Source organism: Corvus hawaiiensis, chromosome Z (genome assembly GCF_020740725.1).
Source record: "Corvus hawaiiensis isolate bCorHaw1 chromosome Z, bCorHaw1.pri.cur, whole genome shotgun sequence".
NCBI lineage: Eukaryota > Metazoa > Chordata > Aves > Passeriformes > Corvidae > Corvus > Corvus hawaiiensis.
The window spans coordinates 59,729,596-59,756,212 of NC_063255.1; the positions used below are offsets into that span (position 1 = coordinate 59,729,596).

The 26,617-nt window shown below is 41.3% G+C and overlaps 2 protein-coding genes and 1 non-coding gene across 5 annotated transcripts in view; all 3 read left to right on the forward strand.

Moving 5' to 3' along the window:
- The first annotated feature begins 194 nt into the window (after positions 1–194).
- Positions 195–20,640, forward strand: HAUS6 (HAUS augmin like complex subunit 6). Of its 3 annotated transcripts, XR_007200937.1 has the most exons (19): positions 195–362; positions 1,453–1,548; positions 2,302–2,374; positions 3,370–3,502; positions 4,042–4,189; positions 7,405–7,470; positions 7,594–7,645; positions 7,848–8,021; positions 8,612–8,793; positions 9,388–9,517; positions 10,089–10,164; positions 11,937–12,027; positions 12,672–12,719; positions 13,292–13,349; positions 14,000–14,185; positions 15,030–15,165; positions 15,505–16,494; positions 18,401–18,529; positions 19,817–20,640. XR_007200937.1 is itself a non-coding variant. In XM_048291694.1 (18 exons), exons 1-17 carry the CDS (start codon positions 229–231, stop codon positions 16,470–16,472), a joined length of 2,751 nt encoding a protein of 916 aa, XP_048147651.1. In that variant the 5' UTR covers positions 195–228; the 3' UTR covers positions 16,473–16,494; positions 19,817–20,640. The 3 variants fall into 3 exon arrangements, 2 of the variants coding, with proteins under 2 accessions (XP_048147651.1, XP_048147652.1); XM_048291694.1 differs by lacking the exon at positions 18,401–18,529; XM_048291695.1 differs by lacking the exon at positions 19,817–20,640 and having other exon boundaries at positions 18,401–18,944.
- On the forward strand, positions 13,065–13,195 carry LOC125320596. Its single transcript, XR_007201215.1, has one exon. It is a non-coding gene; the product is annotated as a small Cajal body-specific RNA 8 (non-coding RNA).
- SAXO1 (stabilizer of axonemal microtubules 1) overlaps positions 18,558–26,617 on the forward strand; it is a 28,998-nt gene continuing 20,938 nt past the window's right edge. Inside the window, 1 exon segment of the mRNA XM_048292409.1 lies at positions 18,558–18,825. Coding sequence (XP_048148366.1) covers positions 18,558–18,825 — 268 coding nt within the window.

Genomic DNA, 26,617 nt, shown 5'->3' on the forward strand with positions numbered 1-26,617 from the left:
TCCCCTCCCCCCCCCCCCCCCCGTCTTAAATTCTGCAATCCGATTACAACCCTACTTAAATAGAAGGGCTGGAAGCGTACCGGCGCCTGGACTACACCTCCCGTGAGGCAGCGCGCCCGGCTCGCCTCGTCTTTGGGTATAGGGAGCGGGCTGGAGGTCTCGCGAGAATAGGGGCGTGGCCATTTTGGCGTAGGCCCGCGCGCGGGAGATTTTGGCGGGTTGGGGAAGATGGCGCCGGCGGTCGCTGCCCGGCGGGTGCCGAAAGCTGTCACGGACGCCAAACGCGAGAGCCGTCACCTCTGGCTTTGTTTGCTGGCCTTGGGCTTCGACCCGAAATGCCACCGCGACGTGAGACTAGGAAGGTCAGTGCTAGAGAGAGCCGGGGGAGGGCGGAGGCGGGGGCGTCCGAGCAGGGCCCCGGGTCTCACCGGGGAGCGCCAGGCGGGAGCGTCTCGCCATGGCCGCCGAGGGGCCCGGTGCCCTTGGCGACGTGTAGCGTCCGGGAAATGCCCGCAGTGCCGTCGCAGGCCACATCATCTCTGTCGGAAGAAATGAAACCCAGGCATGGTGAGAGTTCCGGCTCCCCCGCTGAGACTTGTGGGGAAGGCGAGGTGAGGGGCTTCCCTAGCGCGTGTTTTGAAGACTTGCCTTGAAAGATAACGCTCTTGCCCGAATTGTTCAGTACCATCGTAGATGATTAGGGGGTTGGAATGGACCTTAAAACATCCCACAGATCCCATCCCCGCCCCCACCATTATGGGCAGGGACATCTCCCACTAGACCAAGTTGCTAAAAGCCTTACCCAGCCTGGCCTCGAACACTGCCACGGTCGGAGCATCCACAGCCTCCCGTTCCAGTGCCTCACTACTGTCACAGTAAAGGTTTTTTCCCTAATTTCTAACCTAAATTTTCCCTCTTTCAACTTTTACCCATTACTCCTTGTTCTGTCGCTACAATTCCTGACGAAGAGTCCCTCTCCAGATTTCCTGTAGGCCCCCTTCAGATACTATAAGGTTGCTATGAGGTCTCCATGCAACCTTCTTTTCTGCAGGCTGGACAGCCCCAACTCTCTCAGTCTTTGTAGGGGAGGTGCTCCAGTCTCTTTTTCAACTTCGTGCCCCTTCTGTGGACTTGCTCCAACAGTTCCATGTCCTTTTTATGTTGGGGGCACCAGAACTTAATGCAGCACTCTAGGTGGGGGTCTCACAAGAGCAGAGCAGAGGGGCAGAATCACCGGTGGCCTTTGACCTGCTGGCCACACTGCTTTTGTTGTAGCCCTGAATTTCACCTGTGTTAAACAGGATGAAAGGTGCATAGTTTTACATAGGAAATAAAGCATTCAATGAATTACTCTGTGATATAACATTGTTTTGTAGTCTTTAGCAGCCAGTAAAAATGCTGTTAATTTGTCACCATAACTACTTCTGATGTGGCTGTTTATTTCTTTATTAGGGACATGTTTGCTAAACCAAACAACAGAGCTTTTACTGTCATTGCCCAGTTCTTGTTTACTAAGCTGGATAAGCGCCGCGCAAAACTAACTTTCAAGTAAGTATTTGGTGTCTGAGGTTTCTGCTATGCCTTCAATTAAGAATACATTTTATACTGCTGCTGGAGGGGAAGGAAGTGGTTTCTTGGGGAATACTGTGGAAGAAGAGCATATGGTCAGAGAATATGTTTCCTTTTGATCATAGCTCAGTCAATCAATTTTGATCAGTCTGAAACCTTGCCTTAATTAGTTGTTTCTGATATTATCTGTTTTGTGGCAACTTTGATATAAACTGTAATAGCTGATAAATAATCTACTTGTCCCATTTATCTTGCTGACCAAACAGAGAATAACATTTCCCATTTATGGATTGTTGCCAGGACCTTCAACATGGCAAGAACCCTGTATTCTTTGATGATTTTCTTTGCATAGCAGAGCTGGTTTAGCTTACACATTTGAAGATGTGGCAGGAGGGAGACTGCTAATATGAAAATGGTCAGGGTTCTGGCCTCTTTTTTTTTTTTATTTTTTTTCCTTCCCTTGTCCTGAGTTAGAAAGAGCTGCAGACAAATCTGTCTCTGAAATAATCTGTAATTAACTTATGGAAAGAAAACATTGTCATTTAACAAACTTTTATCTGTTCTTGGTCTAGGGTATATGCCCCTCATTTTCTGTCTCAGCATCAATAAGAAATCTGTGTCTTAGTCTTGTTTTTATGATGGTTAATTAGGTATCTGAATATTTGAACATGTTTTGAAATTTCTTTTTCTTTTTTTTTTCCTTCTTCTTCTTCATCCTCTTTAAATGAAAAGGCACGCTGGATTAAGAAAGACAGCAAGTCCTAGATTTAGGAAGCAATGCTGTCTGTGGCTTAGAGAAATTGCAGTGAGTATTATGAAGAGTGGAAGTTGATGCTCTACTGGTTTATGTGACCTTACTCTTTTTTTGAGGGCACTGTTTTATATCAGAGTTTTAAATAAGGATTTTTTTAATCAAAGAATTCAGTTTTACCTTGTATATTCTTTCATATAGTTTATCTTGGACTTCTTTGAAGAAAAAATGTTGTCATTGGGGAATTTAGAAGACAGAGACCTACCTAGTTGTGGGTCTTAAAGCTGTTGTGGCTTGCTTTTGGGTAACAGTGTGTGATTAAATGGAAGTCTAGAGAGTCCCTTAGCCCTGGGTGAGAATAACTTCCTTCGGCTTGAGGGCTGTTTGTTTAAGTTGCCTGGGAAAGCATTTTCTACTGTGAAAGCTGATTCGCATGCATGAAAAACTATTGATAGTATTTTCTTGTATATGGGGAAAGGGACTAAAATGTAAGGCAAGCTTTTTAAAGATGAAGCAAAACTGATCACTTCAGGTATCATTACTTATTATGTTGCTTTCTTATGCTGCCTGTGTTTTAATGATTATTCTAGAAATCTTGTCTTTATGTACTGCAATACTTCTGGATTTTAGTAATAGTGGATGAGGTGAAAGCCAATGATGCAATATCTTTAGATATGGTTAAGGTACTCTGATTCTTGACTTCAGTAGAAAATATGAAAGAAAACTTCAAAGTGTTTTCAAAGATAGGGATTATGAATTAGGAATGAGGAAGGCACCAATTTCTAACATTTATGCAGCACTGACTTCAGTCTTTGCATTGAAACTGTCTTGTGTACAGAATTTGGTGGGGTGTTGGGAATATTGAAAAAAGCTTTATTCTCTTCTGACTACAGTAGGTGTCAACTGTGGTGGCAAAGTCATTTAGCTTTGCATCAGGCTCACTAGTGGGTAATTGCAGCATTTTGGTATGCAGCCAAGTCTTTGAAAGCTGTTGTTGATGCTTTACTTCTTAGATTAGTTTTGTGTTTAAAATGATTGTACTTTTCTAGAGTCAAAAGGAAAGAGGTTTTCCACGAATTACTCCTTCCACACTGATTTGTCCTGGTGGTGCTAGATTTATTCACATGGCATACTGTTTTGCAAGATATGTATTGATTGAGGACATGAAAAAGCTTTCTGTAGGTAAGCTGTATGGGACAATACCAATGCTTCATTTGTAATGTTTGTGAATCTATCATGTCTTTAATGTATGACAGGAGCTTTAAGTCGTTCTTAGTTGGCTGCTCAGGTCATTAGAGCTACTGCTGATAGAACAGTGCAGATGGTTTTGCTCTATTGTGTTATGGGTCTAGTTCCAGGGTTCACCTGGGCAATGCTCTGCACCATTACCCACATAAGCAATGGTTTGGTCCAAAAGTATTGGACTGCTGTACTGTTTTCTTTCTTGGAACTTGAGGAATTCTGAAGGATCAGATCTGTCTATTTCAGACATCTTGTATTATTGTAACCTAAAGAATATAGAAAGGGAGTGAGAGTGAGGGAGTGAAGGTGTATAGAACAGAAAAAAATGGCAAAAGAGGCAGTACACTGCATGTTCTATTTCAGTCCAGGTAGAAATGAGCATCTTGATTTGTGATTCTTGCAGTTTGATCTAGGTAGATTAGGAAGTTATCCACGTGTTAAAAGCAAATAATGTAGTCCAAACACTGACTTCTATTTAGGCACTGGTATACCTTTTGCTGAAGCTGTAAAGCGGAGACCTAAGGACATGTACATAGCAAGAGCAAGACATAGAGTTGCATACAGTAAACTGCTGCAAATTCTTCAAAGGCAAGACTTCGTTATTCAAGAATATGGGAAAAAAGCACGGTAAGTAATGCGTTAAAAGAAAGTGACTTTTCATAAAAGCTGACTTACGTGTATGTGTTTTTAAAAGGATTTGAGAAGTCTTTATATGCTTTACATCATGCGTTCTGTTGAATTTCTTCCATATTTTCCCCCTTTACCTTCTTTCATTGACAATTGTACTGCTTGTAGATCTTCTGTGAAGCGTAGTAGTCTAAAGAAATTAATCATTTAGAAGATGCTGTGTGTTGCCTGGGCATTAAAATGGTCAGGGAATTCTACATGTATAGCAGTATGATTTCTTTTGAAGGGTCTTATCTTAAAATATAACATTCTCAGGATGAAACATTTGGTTTTGTTTAGTCACTGCGAGACACATTTTATTTACTTAAACCTTAATTCTTTCACCAAAAGTATGCTATTCTTAGCTCTTGTTTATGGCAAACATTCCCAGCTTGAGAAATATCAAGAGCTGGAACTCTCTATGCAGGCATAGAGCTATGTATCAGCAGAATTTGCAGAATTTGTGTGGGATAGTTTACATGACTAGAGCACTGTCATGGAGAGTTGTGAATTGTTCAGTAAATGGCAGAAAAGGGCGAGGAGTTGCACTGTAAGTAAAAGAGCAGTGTCAGTGCATGTAATGTAGCTCTATACAAGAGGACCGGTCATGTTTCACGCTGTTTGATGCGGGTTTAGCATCCAGGGAGACTTCATGGTGGGTTTCTGCTGGCCCTGATTCTTGTAGAAGACTGCAGCTTATCCTAGTATTTGCTAGGAACGTAGTTCAGTGGTGCATTAGCAGTTTAGGGAGCGGGAGTACCTAGAGAATGACTTCACAATGCAGTCACTGAGTGTGCTGAATAGAGTGGTGGTGCTCTTTTGACCTCACTGTGTAAATAAGAGAAACTTCTCTGGAGATGTTACAGGGCTCTTACGGTTGCTGCAGCCAAGACTGTAGAACTTCAAATCCAAAGGAATGTGAGGAAGACAAGAGGAAAACTAATGACGCTGGCCTTTTCATTTGAGTGTATTTCCACTGGCCCAGGCAACTGTAGGAGGTATCTCGTGGAAAGCAGGAAAGCTCAAGAGTGATAGGATACTTTCAGAGATCCATGCTGAAGCTCATGTGTGTTCCATCTCCTTAAGTCAAAAAAGAAACAGGTGTAAGAAAGAACCAGCCTGATTAGGACAGTGTAGCAAGATATGGAGTACAGAAAAGGGAACTGACTCCAAGACACAAATACAGAAATATTTCTCAGGTGTGCAGTGATGTAGCTAGGAAGGCCAAAGTTCAGCTAAAGCTCTAAGAGCCTGGTAAGAGCTTGAAAAAAGAATCCCATAGTGTGTTGTTAGGAAGTGGAAGTACATGGAGGATTTAGATCTGCATCTGAACCAAATGGTAACTTTCAAGTCTCACAGGCTAGAATACCCAGTTTGTACTTTGCCTCAGGCTACATGGGTAAGATCGCTGGACCAGTCTCTGTTGCAAGAAGCAATGGTGAAAGAAGCAAAGGTTTCACTGCTTTCATCCAAGAGTACACAGATACTTACCTGGCATAATTTCAGACTGATATCCTTGGAAATACAGAAGGCTAGTTAAAGGGGTGAGCCCAAAGGGTGATAGTGCCTTGAAGTTGTAACTGGTCTATGAGTGGAGTTCCTCTGGGGTTGATGCTGTGTCCTCACAAGGGATACGGATGACATGCTTGCATACAAACCCACCAAACTTGCAGATGGTGCCAAACGGTGAGGAAGGAAGATACACTGCAATGGGGAAGCATATCAAAGACAGACCATGCTGGGTCTGGGGACTTGTACAGCAAAAATTTAATGGGGTTTAACAAAGACCAGTGTGCGATCCTGCATCTGAGAGAGAATAGTCTCCAACAGCAGCGCAGGTTTGTGGATGATCAGCTGGGGACTAGCTCTGCTAAGAAGAATCAGAGGTGAGAGTAGTGTGGGGCTGCAAGTTGAGCATGAGTCAGCAGTGTGTCCTGGTAACCAAGACCAGCAGCCTATCATGCTGCATGGAATGAGCGCTGGTCAGGAAATGGTGGGCAATTGTATTATGCATCACTCATTTTTCTTCAGTTTTACTCTTCTCTTTCTCCTTTTCATCTGTGTTAGAATATTTTTATTTCAGCTGTTAAACTGTTCTTACCCCATAAACTTCACAGTTTTTCAGATTCTTCCTATTCTACGGGAGGTGGGGAGTGAGTGAGCAGCTGTGTGGTACTTAGTTGCTGGCTGGGGCTGACAATTCTAATGCCACATGTAGAATACTGTGTTCAGTTTTGATCAGCCCACTTGAAGAGAAAGAGTGAAAGATGGGAAAGATACTAGCAGAGAACTGCAATGGATTAGAGCGTTGCAGAGTGTGAAATGTATGAGTAAAAGCTGGAGAAGTTTGATTTGCTTAGCCTGAAAAAGGCAATGCTAGGGGTTTAATCACAGTTTCAGTGTCTAAAAAGTAGTTGTGGAGAACATGGAGGTACTCTTCACAAGGATGTATTGTGACAGGACAAGGCAGTGGGCCCAAGGTGTTTAGGGGAAACCTCCATCTGGATTTAAAAAAATCTCTTGTGAGAACAATTAAACCGACAAAGGTTGCCCTCAGAAGTGGAATCTCAAGGTTCCTGGAAATATTCAAGACTTGGTTTGATCGAGACTAGGCGTAGCATAATTAAAGGCTCTGCTTTCAATGGAAGGCTCAAAAATACAATTTCCAAAGGTCAAAGTCTCCTAAATTTCTCTGATTTCTGTAATTCTATGTCTCCTATGACCTTGTTTGGGAAATATTACTGCTGTTTACCATTTGAGGGATACCCTTCAAAAGTGTAATTATTTATAGGTTTTTTTCATTCTTGACAAGTCATGGGAGCTCTGAAGATCCTTTTGAATGCAGCATGATTCAGGCACCCAGTGTTTCTGAAAATCAGACTACTATGCTTTTACGTGCTGAAAACGTCAATGAAAGCACTTTGACAAAAGAACTTCTGTGGTCCAGCTGCTTGTACTCCTGTTCTCTGGTCTTCTGAAAGTGAAGGATTTGGATACTGTACAGTTGCTCAATATGTTTGTAGTTCATGCTGATAATAGACATTTCTAGTAACTTAATTATTATTGCTGGGTATAATAACTGCCTCAGTATGCAGATTGGGAAAGAATGAGCATGATCGGTTCATGACTGTAAGCAATTCTGATAAGCTTGTTCTAGCTTTTAAATTTTTCCCTAGGGTTTTAATTAGAGAAATACAACGGACAAAGTCTGAATATGCAGTCATGCGGAAGCGGTCTCACAGGTAAGTGTTTTTCCTTGTAACTAGGTTAGGATATATGAAGTAGATTGCACGCTCAGTTTTATGAAATGTGAACTATAATTTCACAGTAGTCCGCTTGAACTTTTGTTTTGCATATGCATACAGGATGAAACAAAATGACCGAAACAAAAATGACACAACTGACAGAATTCAGAAGGTGAGCATTTTGTTCGTGCTGTGGCAGCATGTTGAATTCTAACGTTTCTGCAACACCTACTGTCAGTCAGATACTGTTATTTGCACTTGTCTACCTGTGATTATGCTAGCATTTCATCTGCCTTCATGCTGTTTTGATGCTCTGTCATTATAGGTATTATGGCAAATGTTTTAACACAGTGTTTTTGTCCTTTTCTGTTAAGGTCCGCAGTATGTGGACACTTATAGCGGAAATGCTTACATCTCTGAAAAAGGAAAAGGCAGTTGTGGATTCTGTACTTGAAGACTGTGCTCATCCATGTATTTTAGATGGCACTGATGTAGTTTTGCGTGTTCCAGGGTTGTTGACTTACAGAGTTGAAAGTGACATACATGGAGTAAGTGGTTTTTATCCTTCTTGCTAAATTGGTAAGCTGCTTTTATTTAGTCCCCATTAGGATGCAATTAAATACCTTAAAAAATTAAACAAATACATAATGGATTATTAGAGATGATTGCTAAAGGATGCATAAAATATGTCTAATTCACATACAGAAATTTCTTATGCTTATAATGCTGTTTTGTATTTGTTATGTCTAAGACATTAACTTTTTCAGTTTGGTAATTACATTGGTAAGTCTGCCTAATTAGCGCTTTGACTTTTTTGTTGTTTAGACATTAAACCTATTTTGACTTGTTTAACCAGTGCTTCAAGTAATTGGCTTTTGTTACCGTTGTGTTGCCTATGGTGTTCAGTTATGACATTGGTGTTGTTTGTGCCGTATCTTTTGGGGCTGTGGTCAAACAGACTACTTCATTGGTTGATGTTGCTTTAACCTAGAATATATTTTTTAAAAAAATGAAACAATAATGAACTGAATCTAAGTATAATGTATACCGTGTCCTGGTTCTGACTACAGAAGACATAACTGTCTGATATGGGTACTGTTCACTATTTATTTTTTTTCCTTGCTTGCTCTACTTCAAGTTTTGTACAGGAAATTTATATGAAGATGGAAAACTGAATTTCCTGACAGTTATTCAGTTGTTAAATGAAGCCCTGAGAATGTTGAGAGATGAACACTGTCCATGCGAATTAAAAGAACTTCACAGAATTAAAGCCATGGTTGCATACTGCAAGAAACTACTACAGGACTTGAACTCAAAGAGGTAATTGTTGGGAAATTTTCTCTGATTGTTTGTTCTTAAATGGTAGGATCATGTCTACTGGAGTCTTTTTTAGAAAAAACATGTTGGTTCAGTGTATTTCTTGTGTCTCTGGGAAAATTAGCATTTGTTTTTAATTACTTATCTAACTTTTTATTGGGATTCTTCTCTAGGTAGCTTCAGCTTTTTGCCTTTGTTTCATTAATATTTTAGTCTTTGTTCTGGGGTACCTAATTTGCTAGTTGATCTGAATTTTGCTTTTTTTTTTTTTTTGGTCTTGTTGCATTAATAAGTTCTGAGATTTTTAAAACTTTTATCTGTAACTGGTTTAGAGAAATTTAAGGTGTGTATCTCACTTGAGTATATGTTTTAGTGTAGTTCTTCCAATTCTGCTGTAAGAAACTTGAAGACTACCTAGCAGCAGCTTTTTTGGTTGTGAATTTCAGTTAGTTCGTAGTGCATGCACAAATGCATGAATAAATTGATATGTGTCAAAGGTCTGTCAGGGTACGTGGGAAACATAATACTTGCCCTCTTTATGTAGAATTGTTACCTCTACTGACAGATGTCTTCATTTTCTATGTTTATATGTTACAGTCTAAGAAATGTGCAACAGTGTTGTGAGCAAAAGCGTCAGTCTATTTCCAGAAAACAGGAAATCTGGGAATCGAAGTGGGAAACTATTCTTGGCCAGTGTCCTTCTAATTTAATCTTTAGAGATTATCTAGTAAGTAGTATTCTTTTTATCTGATTCTGGGGAAAAGGGCGAAGGTGAGAGAGGATTTAGGTCTAAACTGGTGCGTTCTGTTGCAACACTTCAGCTTTATTTGTAAGGTTAGGGAACTCACATAGTGCAGCATATCTGATTATGCTTTAAGAAGTAGTCTTTCTTAAAGAGGATACATTTGACTATATGATACCTGATGTATTCACTGAAGATATGGGATGGAACGATCTTGTAAAGATGGTAGATCAGCATAAGGGTGAGCAGATTGGTTTTTGTTTTGTCTCTCTCCATCCCCCTGTGGAAGCTGAGGTTTGTTCAGTTAGGAACATTTGCTGATTTCTGTTTTCCCCTTTTAAAGTGATGTACTTGATGAATGAACAGTAATTTCCATTCTGATGCTCACATTGACGGAGGTTGTACCCATTGTGTAGCTATCCAGCAGAGAGAGGAGAAACTTCTTGTTGCATCTGATGGCTGGTTTGCAGAAAAGCTGTTTTAGATAACTGTTAATTGCTGTTGATAAACTGACTTTTTCTGCCTGCTTGTGTAACTTTTTTTGTCCTTTTGAAAGGAACCTGCTTTGCCACTCCAGTCTTTTAGTTCTTCAGATGAAGATGAAGACACTATCTGCTGTCAATCATTTGCAGGTTGGTGAACAGGAGAAGCTTCTTTTCCTTCTCCCCCAGTGCCACAATTGTTAAAAGTTACATGGAGTCCAAAAGGCTCTCTTCTTGCATTTGCAGATGGTCTTTGATAGTCTGTGATAATAGATTCTGAATGACTTGTGACCAAAACTGCCTTGCATTTTTCAACTTTGTAGTATTGGACATTCTCTGAAGCTTGGCAAAAACCCAGTGCTGAGCTGTTTGATATTTTGTTGTTCTTGCACAAAGGATGTTGAGACAGATGTCCGTGTACAGAGATTCATTCACAGATTCTAGAGAATACATTCAGTCTAACGGTAAAGGTTACTTCGGGTTGGAGGAGTAAAAAAGAGAGAAAGAAGGTAAAACTTCCCATTGACTATCTAGGAAAAGAAGTTGAAGGTGTCCCCCCAGGTAGCTACCTTTCTCTGGTGCATTCTGAAATACTTAATTCTTTAGTAACTGTGCCATTTGATCAGGATCTCACTTGATCTGTGTTGGTTGCATTCAGTCATTAGGTTAATAGTGTTGATCAGAGCTGACTTTGACCAGGCTTGGTTGTTGCACCATGCTAAGTGGCTGATGATCTGATGATATTTTACTGGGTGGTTCTTATTGACTGAGTGCTGAGTGTCACTAGTATAGAGTTCTAAGTTAAAAGCTACAAAACAAGGGGGAAGACTGCTTCAATCATGTCATTTGCAGTCCCTTTTAGGAAAAATTGCATAGCAGAGCTGTATTGGAATTTCAAGATTCAAAACGGTGGTGAGAAGATCCTTTTGGTTGTAAAGGTGAAAGTACTCAGCAGTCTGAGTGTATGTGGGTATAAGGCTAGAAGCTGCAGAGGAAAGACGCAGAATTGGAAATGGAACATAGTTTGCCTTAAAAATTTGAAAGATTGAAGCACTGTACTATGATGCTGTGAGCTGGTAGTATCAGAAAGCTTGAGACAAATTGGTATCTGTGACATTTTCTCTACATCGGAGAATCCAGCCACTAAGAAAACTAACTTCTGCCTGGTTATAAGGTCAACTCCAAAAACAAAATATTGACCTCACCTAACTACTGGAAGTGAACCTGGATTTTTGATGTGTTGTTGAGATGAATGTGACAGGAAATGCCATTTGTCCTTGCAGAAGCTGAAATTTAGGATTAGTAGAGATCTACTGAGGTTAATGGCTGTTTATTCAAGATGTGCCAAAGTTAGCGCAATGTTCTAGACAGTCCGTGACAGAGGTATGTGTACCTCTAGTAATGTTCAAAACATTTACTTCTGTAACATATGCTTATGCAAAGCTTTGCCTTGCTTGGACTGAGGCAGCAAGAGGGATGAGTATATCTAGAGAGATATTTATTGATTAATGCAGTTGAGGTAGAGGTGGGTGGAACTGTGCTTTGTGGAATCAATGTGCCACACAATTGATGTATGTGGAGAGGAGGGGATAATGATGTTGTGGCTAGGACTGTAGTTTGGAGGAAGGTGGAAAGTCTGATTGATATGTGCAGGGCAGCAGATGAATCATGCTTCTTGAACATGTGTTCAGGAACAACAGAAAGGGGTGCTGGCTGCTAGCGGCATCTGTGGCTACAGGTACTGCCTGAGCAAAAGGATTGGTAACACTGTCCTGTTTATGTATTAATTTCTTTTTCTTGAAGTGTTCATAAAGTCCATCCAGTGAGTAGTCTACAGAAGTAGTGTGAGTCAGCTGTGTCACATGGAAAGCCTAAGTGAAGAAAACGGAAGCAATAATAAAATTTCTGCGTTGCTTTCACAGATAATTATGACTCTTGTCATGAAGAAAGCCATGGGAAAGATGATGGGGCTTTGGAAACCATGATGGATACAACATTAGTACCCTCAAGATGGTATGCTTAATGAGAAATTGATAAAGAAGCAATAGAAAAATTAGAAGTTTACATGTTGGACTTGAATATTTTTCATCTCTTGAGTCGTGGCGGAATATTTCAGTAGCCCACTCCTTATGTAACAACTACGTGATTTAGCAAGATAGTCCTAAAGTAACTGCTGCTTTCTCCAGCTGAGAACAGATTGATCTGCTGGTTGCTGCTGAATAGGATAAATATCAGCCAAATTGCAAGGTTTTTTCCTTGATTTTTAACTATATTCTGAGATTCAAGAGACAGGTGGAGAGAAATTTTTGTTTCTCAGGCTAAACTTTCTCTACAAGACTTTTTTCATTACTCTTCTTTACAGTCACACTGTACTGTAGCTACTCTTCCTTACAGTACCAGCAAAGGACAGAGCACAGAACAATGGTATTCTAGAAAGTTTTTTCCCTTTTGTCATTTGTTTAGTCCAGGAATATTTCATGACCTTTTGAATAATGATGTCTTTCATAATATGACTCATACAGATGCTTGAAAGTTGCCTACTAAGAGATCAAGGGAGTTAGCAAAGGAATGCTGTCCATTCTTAGACATCAGTAGATGTAGTTGCGTGTAAGTCTCAGAGACTGTCAAAGTAATCAACAATTCTGGATTTCTTTCAGTGACTTCATGCACCATGGAGATTTGTTTGCTTATGAGGCGACAGACAGGTAACATCAAAAACATTTTTAGGTGTGCTTTTCCTAACAAGTGAGGACCGTGCATTTTTGAGAGCTATGCAGTTAGCACTAAAGTTACCAGAAGTGATAAGGCTAAATTTTTTGGTAGCCAGGTGATTGTTAAATATCAACAAGTTTATATAGGAACAGACCTGTGGATGCCAGAAATGGTTCAGACAAAGACGACATAGAAAAAAGAATGTTGTCAAGTCTGCAGAAGACTTTCCAGTTATCTTTTATTGCAGAATGCAGAACATTTGTTTACAAATATATTGAAAAATCCCTTCTTTTTACCTGTGTGATAATCAATGGCAGAGTTTATTAATTTATTATTTTTGGGAGGCTGATACACAACTAGGGCTAAATCTGCTCTAATTGTCACATTGTTCTCCCTATAGTAAAATTGCTTTCTGATGACCGGGACGAATTGAGGGAAATCGTAACGGACAGATACGGAGCACACAATATGTAACAGCCTTCTAAAATTTGCATTTCAATTGTTTGTCTCTAATATTGTTGGTTTTTTTGTTGTCATGTCTCTTCCTCTCTCCCTCGTTGAGAAGCTCATCAGTGCTGCCGTTGCCGGAAGCATTTGAAAACAGAGACCTGTTAATTGAAAATGTAACTTTCTATCTTTGATATAAATTAAACTTAAAACATGTCCTTTTTATATTGGTTGAAGCTCAGACTTTGTGGGAGAGTGTTGTGGGGCTTCAGCTTGTTTTGTGGGTGGTTTTTTGTTGTTTTTTGAGCAATATTTTTACACATTTGAGTTAGTATGGCAAAATTGTAAAAGCTAACTCTTCAGTGACTTCGTTAAGCTTTAGGAAAGGACAGTAGGAAGTAGGTGCCCTGGTATCTGACTTCTGTATAACATACAGTGTGTGACTGATTCACTGCTTGCTGAAACAGTCTTTGATGTGAGCAGTGGTCAGATTTTGTTTCTTTAAGTTGTATATGGAATTTAAGGGTTAAAATGTGTAAAAGCAGCTTGGATGCACAGTTTTCCATTGCACAGCTCTTTACTGTACTGTGATCAAGGTAGTTGCAAATAAGTTGTCCATGTTGTGTGTAACACCTATCCTAGTTGCTACTTAGGTCCTACTTTGAATACAGTTGTAAAAATATTTTCTATTTCGTTAGAATTCAAGACTGAAATATTTTTGTTGACTAAACACTGGGGCTGTTGCAGTTCAGAATTTTTGCAGCAGTTCATGCTAATATCCTTGCTTGATTTTAAAACTACTAATAATTCCTGTGTATTCCTGTAGAACTCACATACTGAAACTTGTGTGAGAAATAAGAAACCTGTGCCTCCAAAAATCTTAAAACATGGAAAGGAAGAATTTCCCACTTCAGAAATGGAGGAGAATGCAGGTGAAGATGGTATCCAGCCAAAGTCTTCTGTGAAAAAAGAAGACCTTCTTGAGAAAGCCAGAGATGAACTTGCAGAAGAGGTTGGGACATAATTTCTTTGTTTTTAAGTAAATGATCACTAAGTTCAGAGAACAAATCACTAATTATATAAAAAAATGTCTCTTGTAATCCACATACATTGAAAGTTACCTTTTTCTGCTAGATAGTTTTCAGAGTCACGGATTTTTACAGTGGATTCATGAAGTACACACTGAAGGTGTGGAGTTTGTTCAGGTATCATGCTTAAAAACCATGGTGAAGTGAATAGTATGTTCAGTAGAATCATGTACTTCACTCTGTGAAGTACACTCATATATTCAGAAACAAAAAGAACTGTTGAATTCTGAAGTTATACAGGTTAAGTATTTAACAGGGACTTGGGAATTTTAAGCAGGAATGTAAGTAATTTTTCTTTTAGGTATTTTATTTAAGATTTGACTGACAAATTCCTTCACAGGAGTTACTGTCAAATGTGCCACATCTTATTTTGGAAAGTAAATTGCATTTTTCATTGAAATGATAGTTACTTTTCATCTGCTAAAATTTTTGATTTATATGAATATCTCTCTAGTCTTCATGCTTATGCAGTTCTTGGCTAATATCTTAAATATATTCTATCTGAGGACACTTTCTTATTTGAAAGGTGGATTCATAGATGATGAGTGAACTGAGAATTGAATTCTGATTTCAGTCCCTTACCTTCATTTTGTGTTTGTAGGATACTATGGTCATTATGAACCTAAGCAGTAAATAAGAGAAAAGTTAGGATATTCCAAATTCTCCACATGATTTGGAGAATGAGATTTATTTTTAACCATAACTGACAGAAATGAAGAGGTTATAATTTTGCTTTCTCAGAATTTGCCATTCTCTAACATCCCACAGGTTGCAAAGTCAGTGATGTCTGAGTCACCTGACAGTGGTGAAGAAAAAGGAATATCACTTGAGCGTCTCATTAGCTCACTGTCTTTTAACCCATTTTTAACAAGGAAACAAATACCTCGAACTCCAGAAGTTCTGCGTAAGTTTGAAACTGTTTTTGTAATGCTCATTGATAAAAAATGTGGTTACTTCATTGGCATGTCACACAAGAAGAAAAAGATCATTATTTCAGTGATGTTGCATGTTTTTTTAATGGCTCACTCTAACACAACACAGTAGACCTAATAAGATGTGAATATTCTGAATTCTATTTAAGAGATCTTTTTCTTACGTAGAATCCCCTTTGTGTTGAGGAAACATAAATGATATAAACCAGCTATACCTATTCCCGCTTGGATTGCTTATGTCACTGAGGGGACGGAATAAAACTAGACTGATTTGAAGGTACTAAAATTTTACCTTGGTTTGTTCCATTTAGTTACTGAAATTAGAAGCTCGTGGAGAAAAGCTATTCAGACTGAGGGCTCATTAGACAAAGATCTGTCCCCAACAGAAGTGGTGACAGAAAAATCTTCCATGGATGGTACACCCAGTATGCAGGAGAACTCTACCTTTGTGTTCTCTGAACCTGCATCTCCTGTATCTGACTTTGATCCTCCCGTGTCAGAAAAGAAGTCTCAATTAAGTTCTACAGAATCTCATCCTCACGAGCAGGTAAGCATAAGTCGTAGATTTGAATCTTCAGATTCAAAACTATCTGGAATTCAAGAAAGTGAGAGAACTGAATCAGAAGAACTAGGTTGTTCTGCTTTGAGTGGAAGTTCTGTAGAAGATCTAAGCCAGACTTTTCACAATGAAGAGAAGAGCATGAATATTCCAGAGAGTTGTTTGAAAAGTGGTAGAAGAACAAATACACTACCTTCAGAGCACTGTCGCAGTTTTCTAATGGATGAGGTGCTGTGCTGGAATGTATCTTCATTAAATTCTGTCAGTCATGAAACTACTGACGTGGGGATACTGGATGAGACATTTCCAGAATGTGATAGCATGGATCTCAGCATATCTTCAAGCTCAAACTCCATTTCTTATACAATAGACAGTGCAAATATAACAGATGTCTTGGAAAATGATGAGGATATTAAAAAATCAGACCTGGATATACAGTCCCTATCCAACTCACCTGAAGTGCTAAAAAAGACTACATCTGAAAGTGAAGAGGAGCTGCATCAAACACATAACAAAGACGAATCTGAAAGATATGCATTTGAACTATCTCCTATACCAGAAGAAGAAGAGGAAAATGGTGATGATCCTTACAGGGATGAAGGACTTACCAAGATGCTATTGCCAAACTCTCCTAATGGAAGCAAATACTCTCTGTCATCTTCGCTGGTATCCTGTCAAGAGATGGAGGAGATGCCATCTTGGGTACATGAAGTCCCATGAGACTTACTACATAAATTGGAGGGTAAGTGTCTGTGTTTTTTATGCATCAAGATTTTGTCCATTCTGTCACTGGCTATACTGTGATGAATAACCTTCTCTGAGGAGTTGAACTGTGCTGTGGAAGTCAAGGGAAACAAATTATTTGTATGCTTATTCCTCATAGAAGATGAGACATTAAAAAAAAGGAAACATGCTTTTTTTAGTTCTATAGTTCTATCAGCATCTTTCAAATATGAGAAAAGATGTTCATCTGACTTTCTGCCATAATCTACAGCTGTTTAAAAAAAAAAAAAAAAGCGTCAAGGTGCATTAACTGCAATCTGCAGTTAGATTTTGAATAATCTGGAGTTAGATTTTGAGAATTCACAAAGATAGTTTGAAGTTTTGTGTTTACTCTGAACAAATTTGGCTATTTAGAAATGTGTCATAGGTCATTGGAACTTTTGTTGAGTTGGTTAAGCTGTTGATAGAACTATCCTGCATTCCAGCCTACCTATCCCCTTACCCCATTTCCAACATAAGTGTCAATTGTTTAACCAGTAGTGCAGTGTTTAGTTACATGTGAGGTTAAACTACTGAAATGCATTAATAAAAATGAACTAGTAATGGAGGACTTCCATGAAAACAGATGGTATGCAGGGATGTGATGAGGCTGGCCACAGCCCACTTGGAATTGAGTCTGGCAAGGGATATCAGTGATGAGTACATCAGCAGGAAAAGGAAGATTAGGGAAAGTGTGGGGCCACTGTTGGAGCAGACAGGTGTCCTGATGATGCAAGACACAGTGAAGGTGGAATTAGTGAATGCCTTCTTTGTCTTAGTCTTTACTGCAGAGGCCATTCTTCAGGAATCCCAGACCTCAGAGGTAAGAGAGTAAGGCTGGAGAAAGGAAGATTTGCCCCTGGTTGTAGAGGGTTGAGTTAGGGGTCAGCTAGACAGACTTAACACCCATAAATCCATGGGCTCCAATGGGACGCATCCACAGGTGCCGAGAGAGCTGGCAGTTATTGTTGCTAAGCCATTCTCCATCATCCTTGAGAAATGGAGAACAGGAGGTGCCTGGTGACTGGAGGAAAGCCAACGTTACACACACCTTCAAAAAGGGCAACATGGAGGACCCAGGAAACTACTGGCCTGTCAGCCTCACCTTCAGCCCTGGAAAGACAATGGAACAGATAGTTCTGGAGGTCATCACCAAGCATACAGAAGAAATATAGGTCATCAGGAATAGTCAAGGTGGATTCACCAAGTAGTCAGGATGGCCACTGGGAGTAGACAGGTGGAAATCATACTTTACCAATAGCCTTCTGTGATGACATGGCAGGATGGGTTGGCTAGGGGAGAGCAGTGGATATTGTCTACTGTTAAAAGAAACTTCCCAGTCTGGCCATCCATGAGACTCTCTGGCAGTGACATTCCCAATGTCAGAGACTTTCACTGCTGGTAGTGAAGCCCCTTCACAGTTGGTGACTCCAGTGAGCTGATGGGTGCCCTGCTTGACTCCTTACACAGCCCACAATCACCTACAGTCAGACCAGGTTTCCTTACAGGTTCTACCCCAGGTTTCCCATAGCAGTGTCTCAGATGTCTCAGCCCATAAAGCCATTTATTCATGGCACAGTAACACAGAAACAGCTTGAGCTGGTGCCTCTGAGCAGGACCCCAGCAAAGGAACCCCAGATCTTTTACACCCTCAGTCTCCCCACATGGAAGTCTTGCCCTTCCTCCTGAGTCTTCAGCTTCTGTACCCACTTTCTGTATCCATCCACCTAGCTGGTGTCACCAGTCTTCATCTCCTTTGTTATCCAAAAGGCTGGCAATTCCCAGCTCCTGATGTGCCTGTCATTGTCCATTCAGCTGGCTGCTGTCATCCATCTTCATGCCCCTTGTTATCCTAAAATTTGGCAGTTCACAACCTCTTGTCTCAGGCTCCCACCCAGAGCTCAGTTTACATCTCAATCTGAAGTTTGCCTGTCCAGCTGCCTGGATTAGATGGTATCAACACTACCTTAATTTCAGCGAGGCTTTTGGCACTGTTTCCCATAACATCCTTGCAGGTAAGCTCAGGAGATGTGGGTTAGAGGAATGGACAGTGAGGTGAATCAAGAACTGGCTGAAGGCAGAGCTCAGAGGGTTGTCATCAGTGGAGCAGAGTCCAGCTGGAGGCCTGCAGTCAGTGGTGTTCTCCAGGGATCAATACTAGGACCAATCTTCCTGAACTTGTTTATCAAAAACCTGGAGGAAGGGGAACTGGGGGGAGTGGCTGACCCACCTGAAGGCTCTGCTGCCATTCTGTGGGACCTGGATCAGCTGGAGGGTTGGGCAGAGAGAAACCTGATGAGGCTCAACAAGGGCAAGTGTCAGGTCCTGCACCTGGGGAGGAGCAGCCCCAAGTGCCAGCACAGGCTGGGGCTGACCTCCTACAGAGCAGCCCTGTGGAGAAGGACCTGGGACTCTGGGTGGATCACAGGCTGTCCAGGAGGGCCAATGTCATCCTGGGGTGCATGGGGAAGAGTGTGGCCAGCAGGTCGAGGGAGGTGATCCTCCCCCTCTACTCGGCCCTAGTGAGGCCACACCTGGAGTTCTGTGTGCAGTTCTGGGCTCCTCAGCACAAGAGAGACAAGGAGTTACTGGAGAGGGTCGAGTGGAGGGCCACAAGGATGATCAGGGGTCTGGAGCATCTCTCTTATGAGGAGAGACCATGGGAGCTGGGCCTGTTTAGTCTGGAGAAGACTGAGAGGGGATCTCATCAATACATACAAATATCTCAAAGGTGGGTGTCAGGAGGAGAGTGCCAGACTTCAGTGCTGCCCAAAGAAGAGACAAGAAGCTGTGGCCATAAACTAAAGGACAAGAAGTTCCACCATAACATGAGGCAGAACTTCTTCACACTGAGGGTGGCAGAGCACTGGGACAGGGTGCTTGGGGAGGTTGTGGAGTTTTCGCTTTCTGGAGACATTCAAAACCCACCTGGACATGTTTCTGTGTTACCTCCTTTAGGTGACCCTGCCTTGGCAGGGGCGTTGGACTGGATGATCTCCAGAGGTCCTGTCCAATCCTAATTATTCTGTGATTTAATGAAATACTTGGAATTTAATATTAACTAGTCTCAAATTTATTATAAACTAGTCTCAAGGAGTAGTAAGATTTATATTTTGTGCAAGCTTGCTGCAATATAGGTTTCATTTAAAACTGTAGCTGTATTGGTAGCAATTGATTGGAGCACTTAACAAAATTAGAGTACCATTTCATATATACTTTATTAATACACGTGAAACAACTTCAGTATTTCTGTCTAATAGTTGAATGTTATAGAGTGCAAACTAGTATGTTTTCTCTTTCAGATAACAGTTGAGTTAGAAGCTGGGCACAAAGGAACTTTCATCAGGACGGAATTTGTAAAGCAGCAGCGTAACCATAGCAGTGCATTTATGGGTCACTTGACTGTGTAGCATCTTCTCCAAGCATTGTCTGTATTTGAAAGTTGCACTCCTTTTGGTGGGGACAGTATTCCAGTCTCCTTAAGGAGTATAAGAATGTCAGTTGCCTGCTCTGGCGCTGCCGTTTTCATCTCATCCACAGTGGCCTTCTATGTACAGCATATCATTTATATACAGAACTATATATATATTTTAAGCATATTTTAAACAGCATATGTTGAGTAAATGGCATAACCCCAGAAAAAGCAAACAATGAAATGTCAAAGGAGAAATAATGAAATCTGTTAATTTGCTCCTAATCTACACCTCATACCCCTCCCCAACCCTTGATCCAACAGATTGAATTTTTACTTGGTGCTCTACATTCCATTGCATTAATCTCTTTCTGAGACTTCTGGTCTATATTGCCATCAATTCTACCTATTGATAGAGGCTGTTCCTTTTTTCTAAACTTCACTGGAGTGCATATTTCTTTAGCTGTATTACCGAGTAAATGCTTTACACTAAAGATATAAAAATCTATTCCTTGTGGTAGTGTTAATGCTACTTGATTTTAACAACTGACGTGCACTTACTGCGTTGTGATGTAATAGAGCCTGTGATAAGGTGAGAAAGTAAAAGTTGAGATTCCAGGAGGTAAACTACTTGTTATAAAAGTACTGGCTCCTAGCCTAATGTGTTTAGAGTTGTGAGGAATTGTTAAATAAAGTTGTTTTTCTGTTCTGCAATATCTTTCTCCTTTCTTCCAAAACAGTTGCCTTGGGTTTTAAGAAGAAGCTTCACCTGTATTTGACATCTTCCTTATAAAGCAGAATTTGACAAGCTCTGTGAAAAGGCATGTGGGTGGTTGAGGAAACTGTAATAGGTATAATGTGGCTGTGTATGTTAGTGCTGCTTAATAGCCAGTGTTGGTCAGACTGGTCTGACAGGTCTGAAAATTGGCAGGTGGGTATCTGATTCGCCCTAAACTGGGCCAAGAGACACTTCCGGGACAAAGTCCAAGAAGCAGGTATTTGCTTTATTCAGTGCGCTGGGTGTGTGAGGATCGCTCCCCCAAACATGCACACAGCAGTTTACACGTAATGGTTGCAGTTTATGCATATTCAACATTTTCCCTAGAAAAAGTGTGGTTATCCAAACTATTTTTTAGAACTCGTTATTATCATGAGCATATGCGGAGCGCAGGCGCAGTGCTCCCTGGTGGTTGCGCTGAGGAAGGCTTGGTGGTCGTTTGGATGAAGGCTGAACGTCTTCCTTGCTTTGCACTTTCCACCTTTCTTTCCTAGGCATGCACAGTCTCTTGCTAGCTGTTTCAGCATTTTCTTCACTGGATCTAGCAAGCTTTTGTTCCCTATCTTTTGCAGAATTATTCAGCTAGCTTCTACATTGGTTATGACATATCTTATTCTAGCCTCAGTATACCCAAGCATGCCCAAGTACAATGATTTTAACCCTTTCACATGTTTCCCGTGTAACAAGGGACAGGCGAGAGGAAATGGCCCCAAGTTCTACCAGAGGAAGTTTACATATTAGGAAAAATTTCTCTATGGAAAGGGTTATAAAGTAGTGATACAGGCTGGCGAAGGAACTGGTGAGGTCACCATCCCTGGAAGTGTTGGAAAAAAGCGTGGCTATGGTGCTTGATATGGTTTAATGGTGAACATAGTGGTGGTGCTAGGTTGTTTGTTGGACTTGATATTATTAAAGGTCTTTTCCCGCCATAACAATGTAAGTTCTGTGATCCTGTTACCACCTTAGCTACTGGCTGCCTGGAGCAGGCCCAGCTGTGTTCTCTCCAGGCCTGGGCTCTAGAGCTTGGCGCTGATGACTTCACAAATGTTGCCCAGGTAGCTAGATGAGCATGTAGGCTAGCTACATTTAAGGATGTGGAGTAAGATTGTGGCCTGCCTTAAGAAAAATTAAGGTGCATTTTGTGTTGCTACTGTATCCACAGTTTGGGATTAAAAAGTGGCATCTAAGAATTCTGAGTTTCCTGTGAAGACGTGACCTCATATTTTGAGCTATGTATAGAAGCAGAAGTTTTACTCCTTTCAGTTAAGTGTAATACTATGGTTTGTGTCTTATAAGTAGTAGTTCTCCTGTCCACTGGTTTGTGTTGGATACTTACGTCATTTTTGGTTAGGATTCTATTGGAATGCCATCATAATTAGTTTGAAATTCTAGGTAAAATTCTCATTTAGAGCAGTAATTCACTGATTAGTAAGGGGAAGTTGAGAACAGCAGGGTATTATGAGCAGCCAGAAGTACAGCTCTGTATTTCTGTGACTTCTTTAAACCTAGGTATTTTCTGAAGATGAATAAGAGTATTTCTAGTGTACAGTGTTAAATATCTTAAGATACCTGTCATGGTATACCATTCAGAAATTCTTGTCCATTAAGCGTGGGGAAATTTAAGTTTCTCATGAACTTCCTAATCAAAAGATTCCTTTGTTCAACTTCCTAAAAGTATGTAATTTGGACTTCTGAAATTAAGTGCACTGTATTATCATTAGCTGAAATACACAGTGCAAGATACAGTACCTGGCTTTCCTCTCCAAAGGAGAATATACCATAATTTTGTGCAGCACTGCAGAGCAGCCAGTATTTCACACTTAAGATTCACCTATTATTACCAGGTAAGCTCCAAAAGGACAGGTTTATGAACTTCTGTATTCCTTCGTCTCTTTATTTTTTTCTTTTGGTTTTTTTTTTGACTTTGGAAGATTATACTAAGGTTTTCTTGCCAAAGCTTGTATGCATTGCTCAACAAAGGTTTGATGAAGTGTCTGGAATAGCTTTCCTCCAAGTATTATTTATTATATCATGAGCAACATGATACGCAGAGAGAGTTGGGCCTGTTCAGTCTGGAGGAGTCAGCTTAGAAGGGACCTCATCAGTGTCTGTATCTAAGGGGAGGATGTCAGTGGATGGATCCAGGCTCTGCTCGGTGGTGCTGAGCAGTAGCACAGGAGTCAGTGGGCAGAAGCTGATGTAGAGGTAGTTCCACCTGAACATGAGGAGGAACTGCTTTAATGTGCAGTGACAGAGCACTGGAAAAGATTGCCCAGAGAGGCAGTGGAATCTCCCTCACTGGAAGTACTCAAGACCCATCTAGATGTGTTCCTGTGCAATGTGCTCTGGGATGACCCTGCCTCAGCAGGGAGGTTGGACCAGGTGACCCACTGTCATCCTTTTCAGCCTGACCCATTGTGTGCTAGTATCAAGTGCTACGATGTCTGGTAGTAGCATATCCAATAATCAATTTGTAGCTGTGACAAAACATAAATTGCTCTAGAGTTGTATACAGGATAACATGTAACTTTGCAGTCTGTGCTTTGTATGTTCTGTCTGTACAGAGCATACATCAGTCTGTTTTTACTGAGAAGTAAAGCTTAAAGAACATTTGAATGTCACTAAGTCACTGAGATTGAAAAATTCAAGTACAATCCTGTCAGTGGATTTTTGCAAGTAATGGGAGAGAATCAAAAGGGTCAAGACTAGAAAATTAGTGGTTTGAGCCCCATACTAGCCACTGTGAAATAAACTCTACCCCAGCCAAAACAGACTGGGGGAAGATGGGATGAATAGGGACTTAAAATATAAGTACTTAGATTTAAGTTCAGCCAGAGTGTCTTTTAGCAAGCCTGAATTACATTCATGGCTTGATAGTTCTGGTTCAGTCTTCTGTGTTGCATCATTTGGAGAAACTTTGGCAGAAATTACTCTACTGGTAGCTATGGCAGAACACTGTAGGAGAGCTCTGTCTTATCCCCTGCAGTGCTTAACTTCAGCTGGGCTAACTGCAGTGGGGCACCATTTGGAGTAGCTCTTCTATATGAGAATGCTTTCAGACCATTCTCCCTGGGGATACATACCTGCACTCCAGTCTGTGTGAAGCTCTTCAGTTGTGTCTACAGATTCTGCATGGGCTTACTGATGCCTGAGATGGCCACCCAGAAACAGAGACTAGGCAAGAATAAGAGAATAAAGGTAGGTATTTATTTGAAGGGCCTTCAAGGTACACCCTGAGCAGGCCAAAGGCTACACCCAAGATGGACCCCAAGTCCCGACTTCTTCACACTTTTATAAGTTTGGTTCATTTGCATATCAGGGTTAATTCTCCAATTAAAACTTCAGTTAATGATGTAATTTCTCCAAGTTTGCCCCCCTTAAGATGTTAGTTTACACATTTTGGGCCTAGGACAATCTGGGTGTCCTTGGAGAACAAGCTTGGAGAGGCTTTGCTACGTCTACCTAGCATGAGAGAACAGCAGTTAACAGGCTACAAGAAATGTCAGAGTTACACAGTAGGCAGTACAGGATTTGAAAAATTAAAAAGTTAAAACCTAAGGCATAATTCAGCTGGGGAATTCTGTGTATAAGTGGCAAAAACCACAACTGCAGAGAGTTTGAGTACCTTTTTCTCTGTTCTGGGCATTTTATCACTTCTAAATAAGATCTAACATTGAATGGTGTTTTGCTGTGGCACAAACACCGCTTTCTGATTCATTTATGGGTAGGCAGTCATCCCAAGGTATGAATCTAATCCATAGTTGATCATTTATGGATTTCTGGCAGTCTGTCTCTTACAGCTGTATGCGTTTTACTAGTTTGCATATAGAAATACCAGTCAGAGAAAGCTGCAAGAAAGTCTCAGATTTATCATAAAGTACTCCAGGAGCCAGGGACACAATAATTTCACTGGTGTTTGGACATTATTAATTGTTTAGAGAGTTTATTTATATGCCTTTTTTTTGGTTTTAAAGGAGTTGAGTGATGACACAAGTAGGAACAGTCATTGTGCCAAGAGGCTTTTAGACTAAAATCTAGTGAAGAATCCTGTTGACGCGTTTATTCATCCTCTTGAGATTCCTCTTAATGGCAGCACACACAATGAGTGTATCAACGGCTTCTCCCAGTTTTGTATCATTTGCAAACTGCCTGAAGGTGCCATCTCTCCCATTATACATGCAATTTATAAAGATACATAATGTTTTTCACCCCATTTCTCAGTCATTGGGATCATAGCTGGTGATGGTCTTCTGGCTGGACTTTGTGCCACTGATCCCACCCTTTGAGTCCAGCAGTTCAGAACATTATTTAATTTGCCTCATGGTGCACTTACCTGGCCCATATTTCCATCAGTTTGTTGATGAGGTTGTTGGGGGTGACAGTGTCAAAAACCTTGCTGTCTCGGTTTTGAAAGACAGGTGTCTGCTAGGGAAGGCAGAGGCCCCCCTTGAAGTGGCAGATATAACCCCTTTTCCCTCCAAGTTATTATATTTTGAAATCAAGGGCCTTTAGGCAAAGATGTGGGAAATAGGAATAACAGTTCTTTACTCTCTCTCTATATATATGTGTATAACCAGTCAAACAAACACCAATAACTATGGCAGTAACAGCAAACAATCACAAACCCAGTCCCAGCCTTCTCGGCTGTCGGGCCCTTTCCCCTCGGGTGCAGTTCCGCTCGCAGCCGGCAGGGGCGCTGGCGGCTCCCGGCGAGCAGGGCAGGTGCGATGGTTCCCCCGCGGCTGCAGGGGGCGCTCCGGAGCGAGCTCGGGGAGCACGCGGCAATGGCGGCCTGGGGTCCCGGGAAGGATGGAACAAAGGCTTCCGATCCCGGAGTCTCGGGAACAGCAGGCTGGAACGGCAGGCTAGAGCGGCAGGCTAGAACGGCAGGCTGGAGCGGCAGGGACTAACGCAAATCCCAGGTGGCAGACGAGATGTATCCAGATGGGAAAACCCCACGGAGGCCCAGGCAGGCAGGGTGAGCAGGGCTACAGCGTAGCGAAAGCTCGAAGCAGCAGCGGGGCAGGGCAGCCACAGCTCGGTCTCCAGCAGGGCAGGGAAAGCGGCTTTTGGGGTCCCGGCGTTGCTTCCAGCAGGAAGAAAGAACGGCCAAAAAGAAAGCAGCAGCAGCTCCTTTCTCTGCAGCTTCTCTCTCCGGACGCTCAGAGCGAACTGACCCCACACCCAGGTGTAGACAAAGGAGTAGCCAGGCCCGCCCCACTCCCCTTTTTGTCTTTCTTAAGTACAGCTATTTGTCCCCTAGCAACATGCATATGGGAGAAAATTCCTTTAACTGGAAAACCTAAGACTAAACTAAACCCCAACACTTGCCAAAGTCAAGATATGTAATATCTACTGTGCTGTCCTTCATCTTGTAGAAGGTCTTCTTGCAGAAGGTTTTCAGTTTGGCTTAAGCATGATTTTTCTCTTCATGCTGACCACTCCAAATGATCTCTTCCAGCTGACTTGACAGGCAGTGTGTGGAGCTGATTTTCCAGGATTATTTACTCAGCCATCTTCACAAGGATTGAGGTTGAGATCCTTCTTGCCTTTCTTGAAGACAGGGATGATGTTTACTTTCTCCCAGACATAAGGAACCTCTCCTGGTTGTCACGACCTTTTAATGATAGAGATAATTGCCTCAAAATTACATGGACCAACTCCTGTACTGCTTGTGGGTACTCCATGGCCTGAGCATGCCATTTGCTTAAGTGCTTCCTAACCTTTTACTCTTCCTTGACCCAGACTGCTGAATGCTAGTCATACCAGTAAAGACCAAGGCTCAGACTGAGATTCAGAGGTCACACCTCACTCTTCAATGTAGGTTTAGGTGCTCAGGGATCATGAACAGCCAGTTCTTGCAAATCAAAGCTGTTGATCTTGAAAAATGATAAAAGCATTGGTGTTATAGCC

What these genes read in the sequence shown, in the direction of transcription:
- HAUS6 (XM_048291694.1), top strand. Translation starts at nt 229, where the DNA reads ATGGCGCCGGCGGTCGCTGCCCGGCGGGTGCCGAAAGCTGTCACGGAC. An exon ending in GCTTATGAGGCGACAGACAG is followed by an intron (nt 12,720 to 13,291) that starts GTAACATCAAAA and finishes CTCGTTGAGAAG; the next exon opens with CTCATCAGTGCTGCCGTTGC. An exon ending in TCGAACTCCAGAAGTTCTGC is followed by an intron (nt 15,166 to 15,504) that starts GTAAGTTTGAAA and finishes TGTTCCATTTAG; the next exon opens with TTACTGAAATTAGAAGCTCG.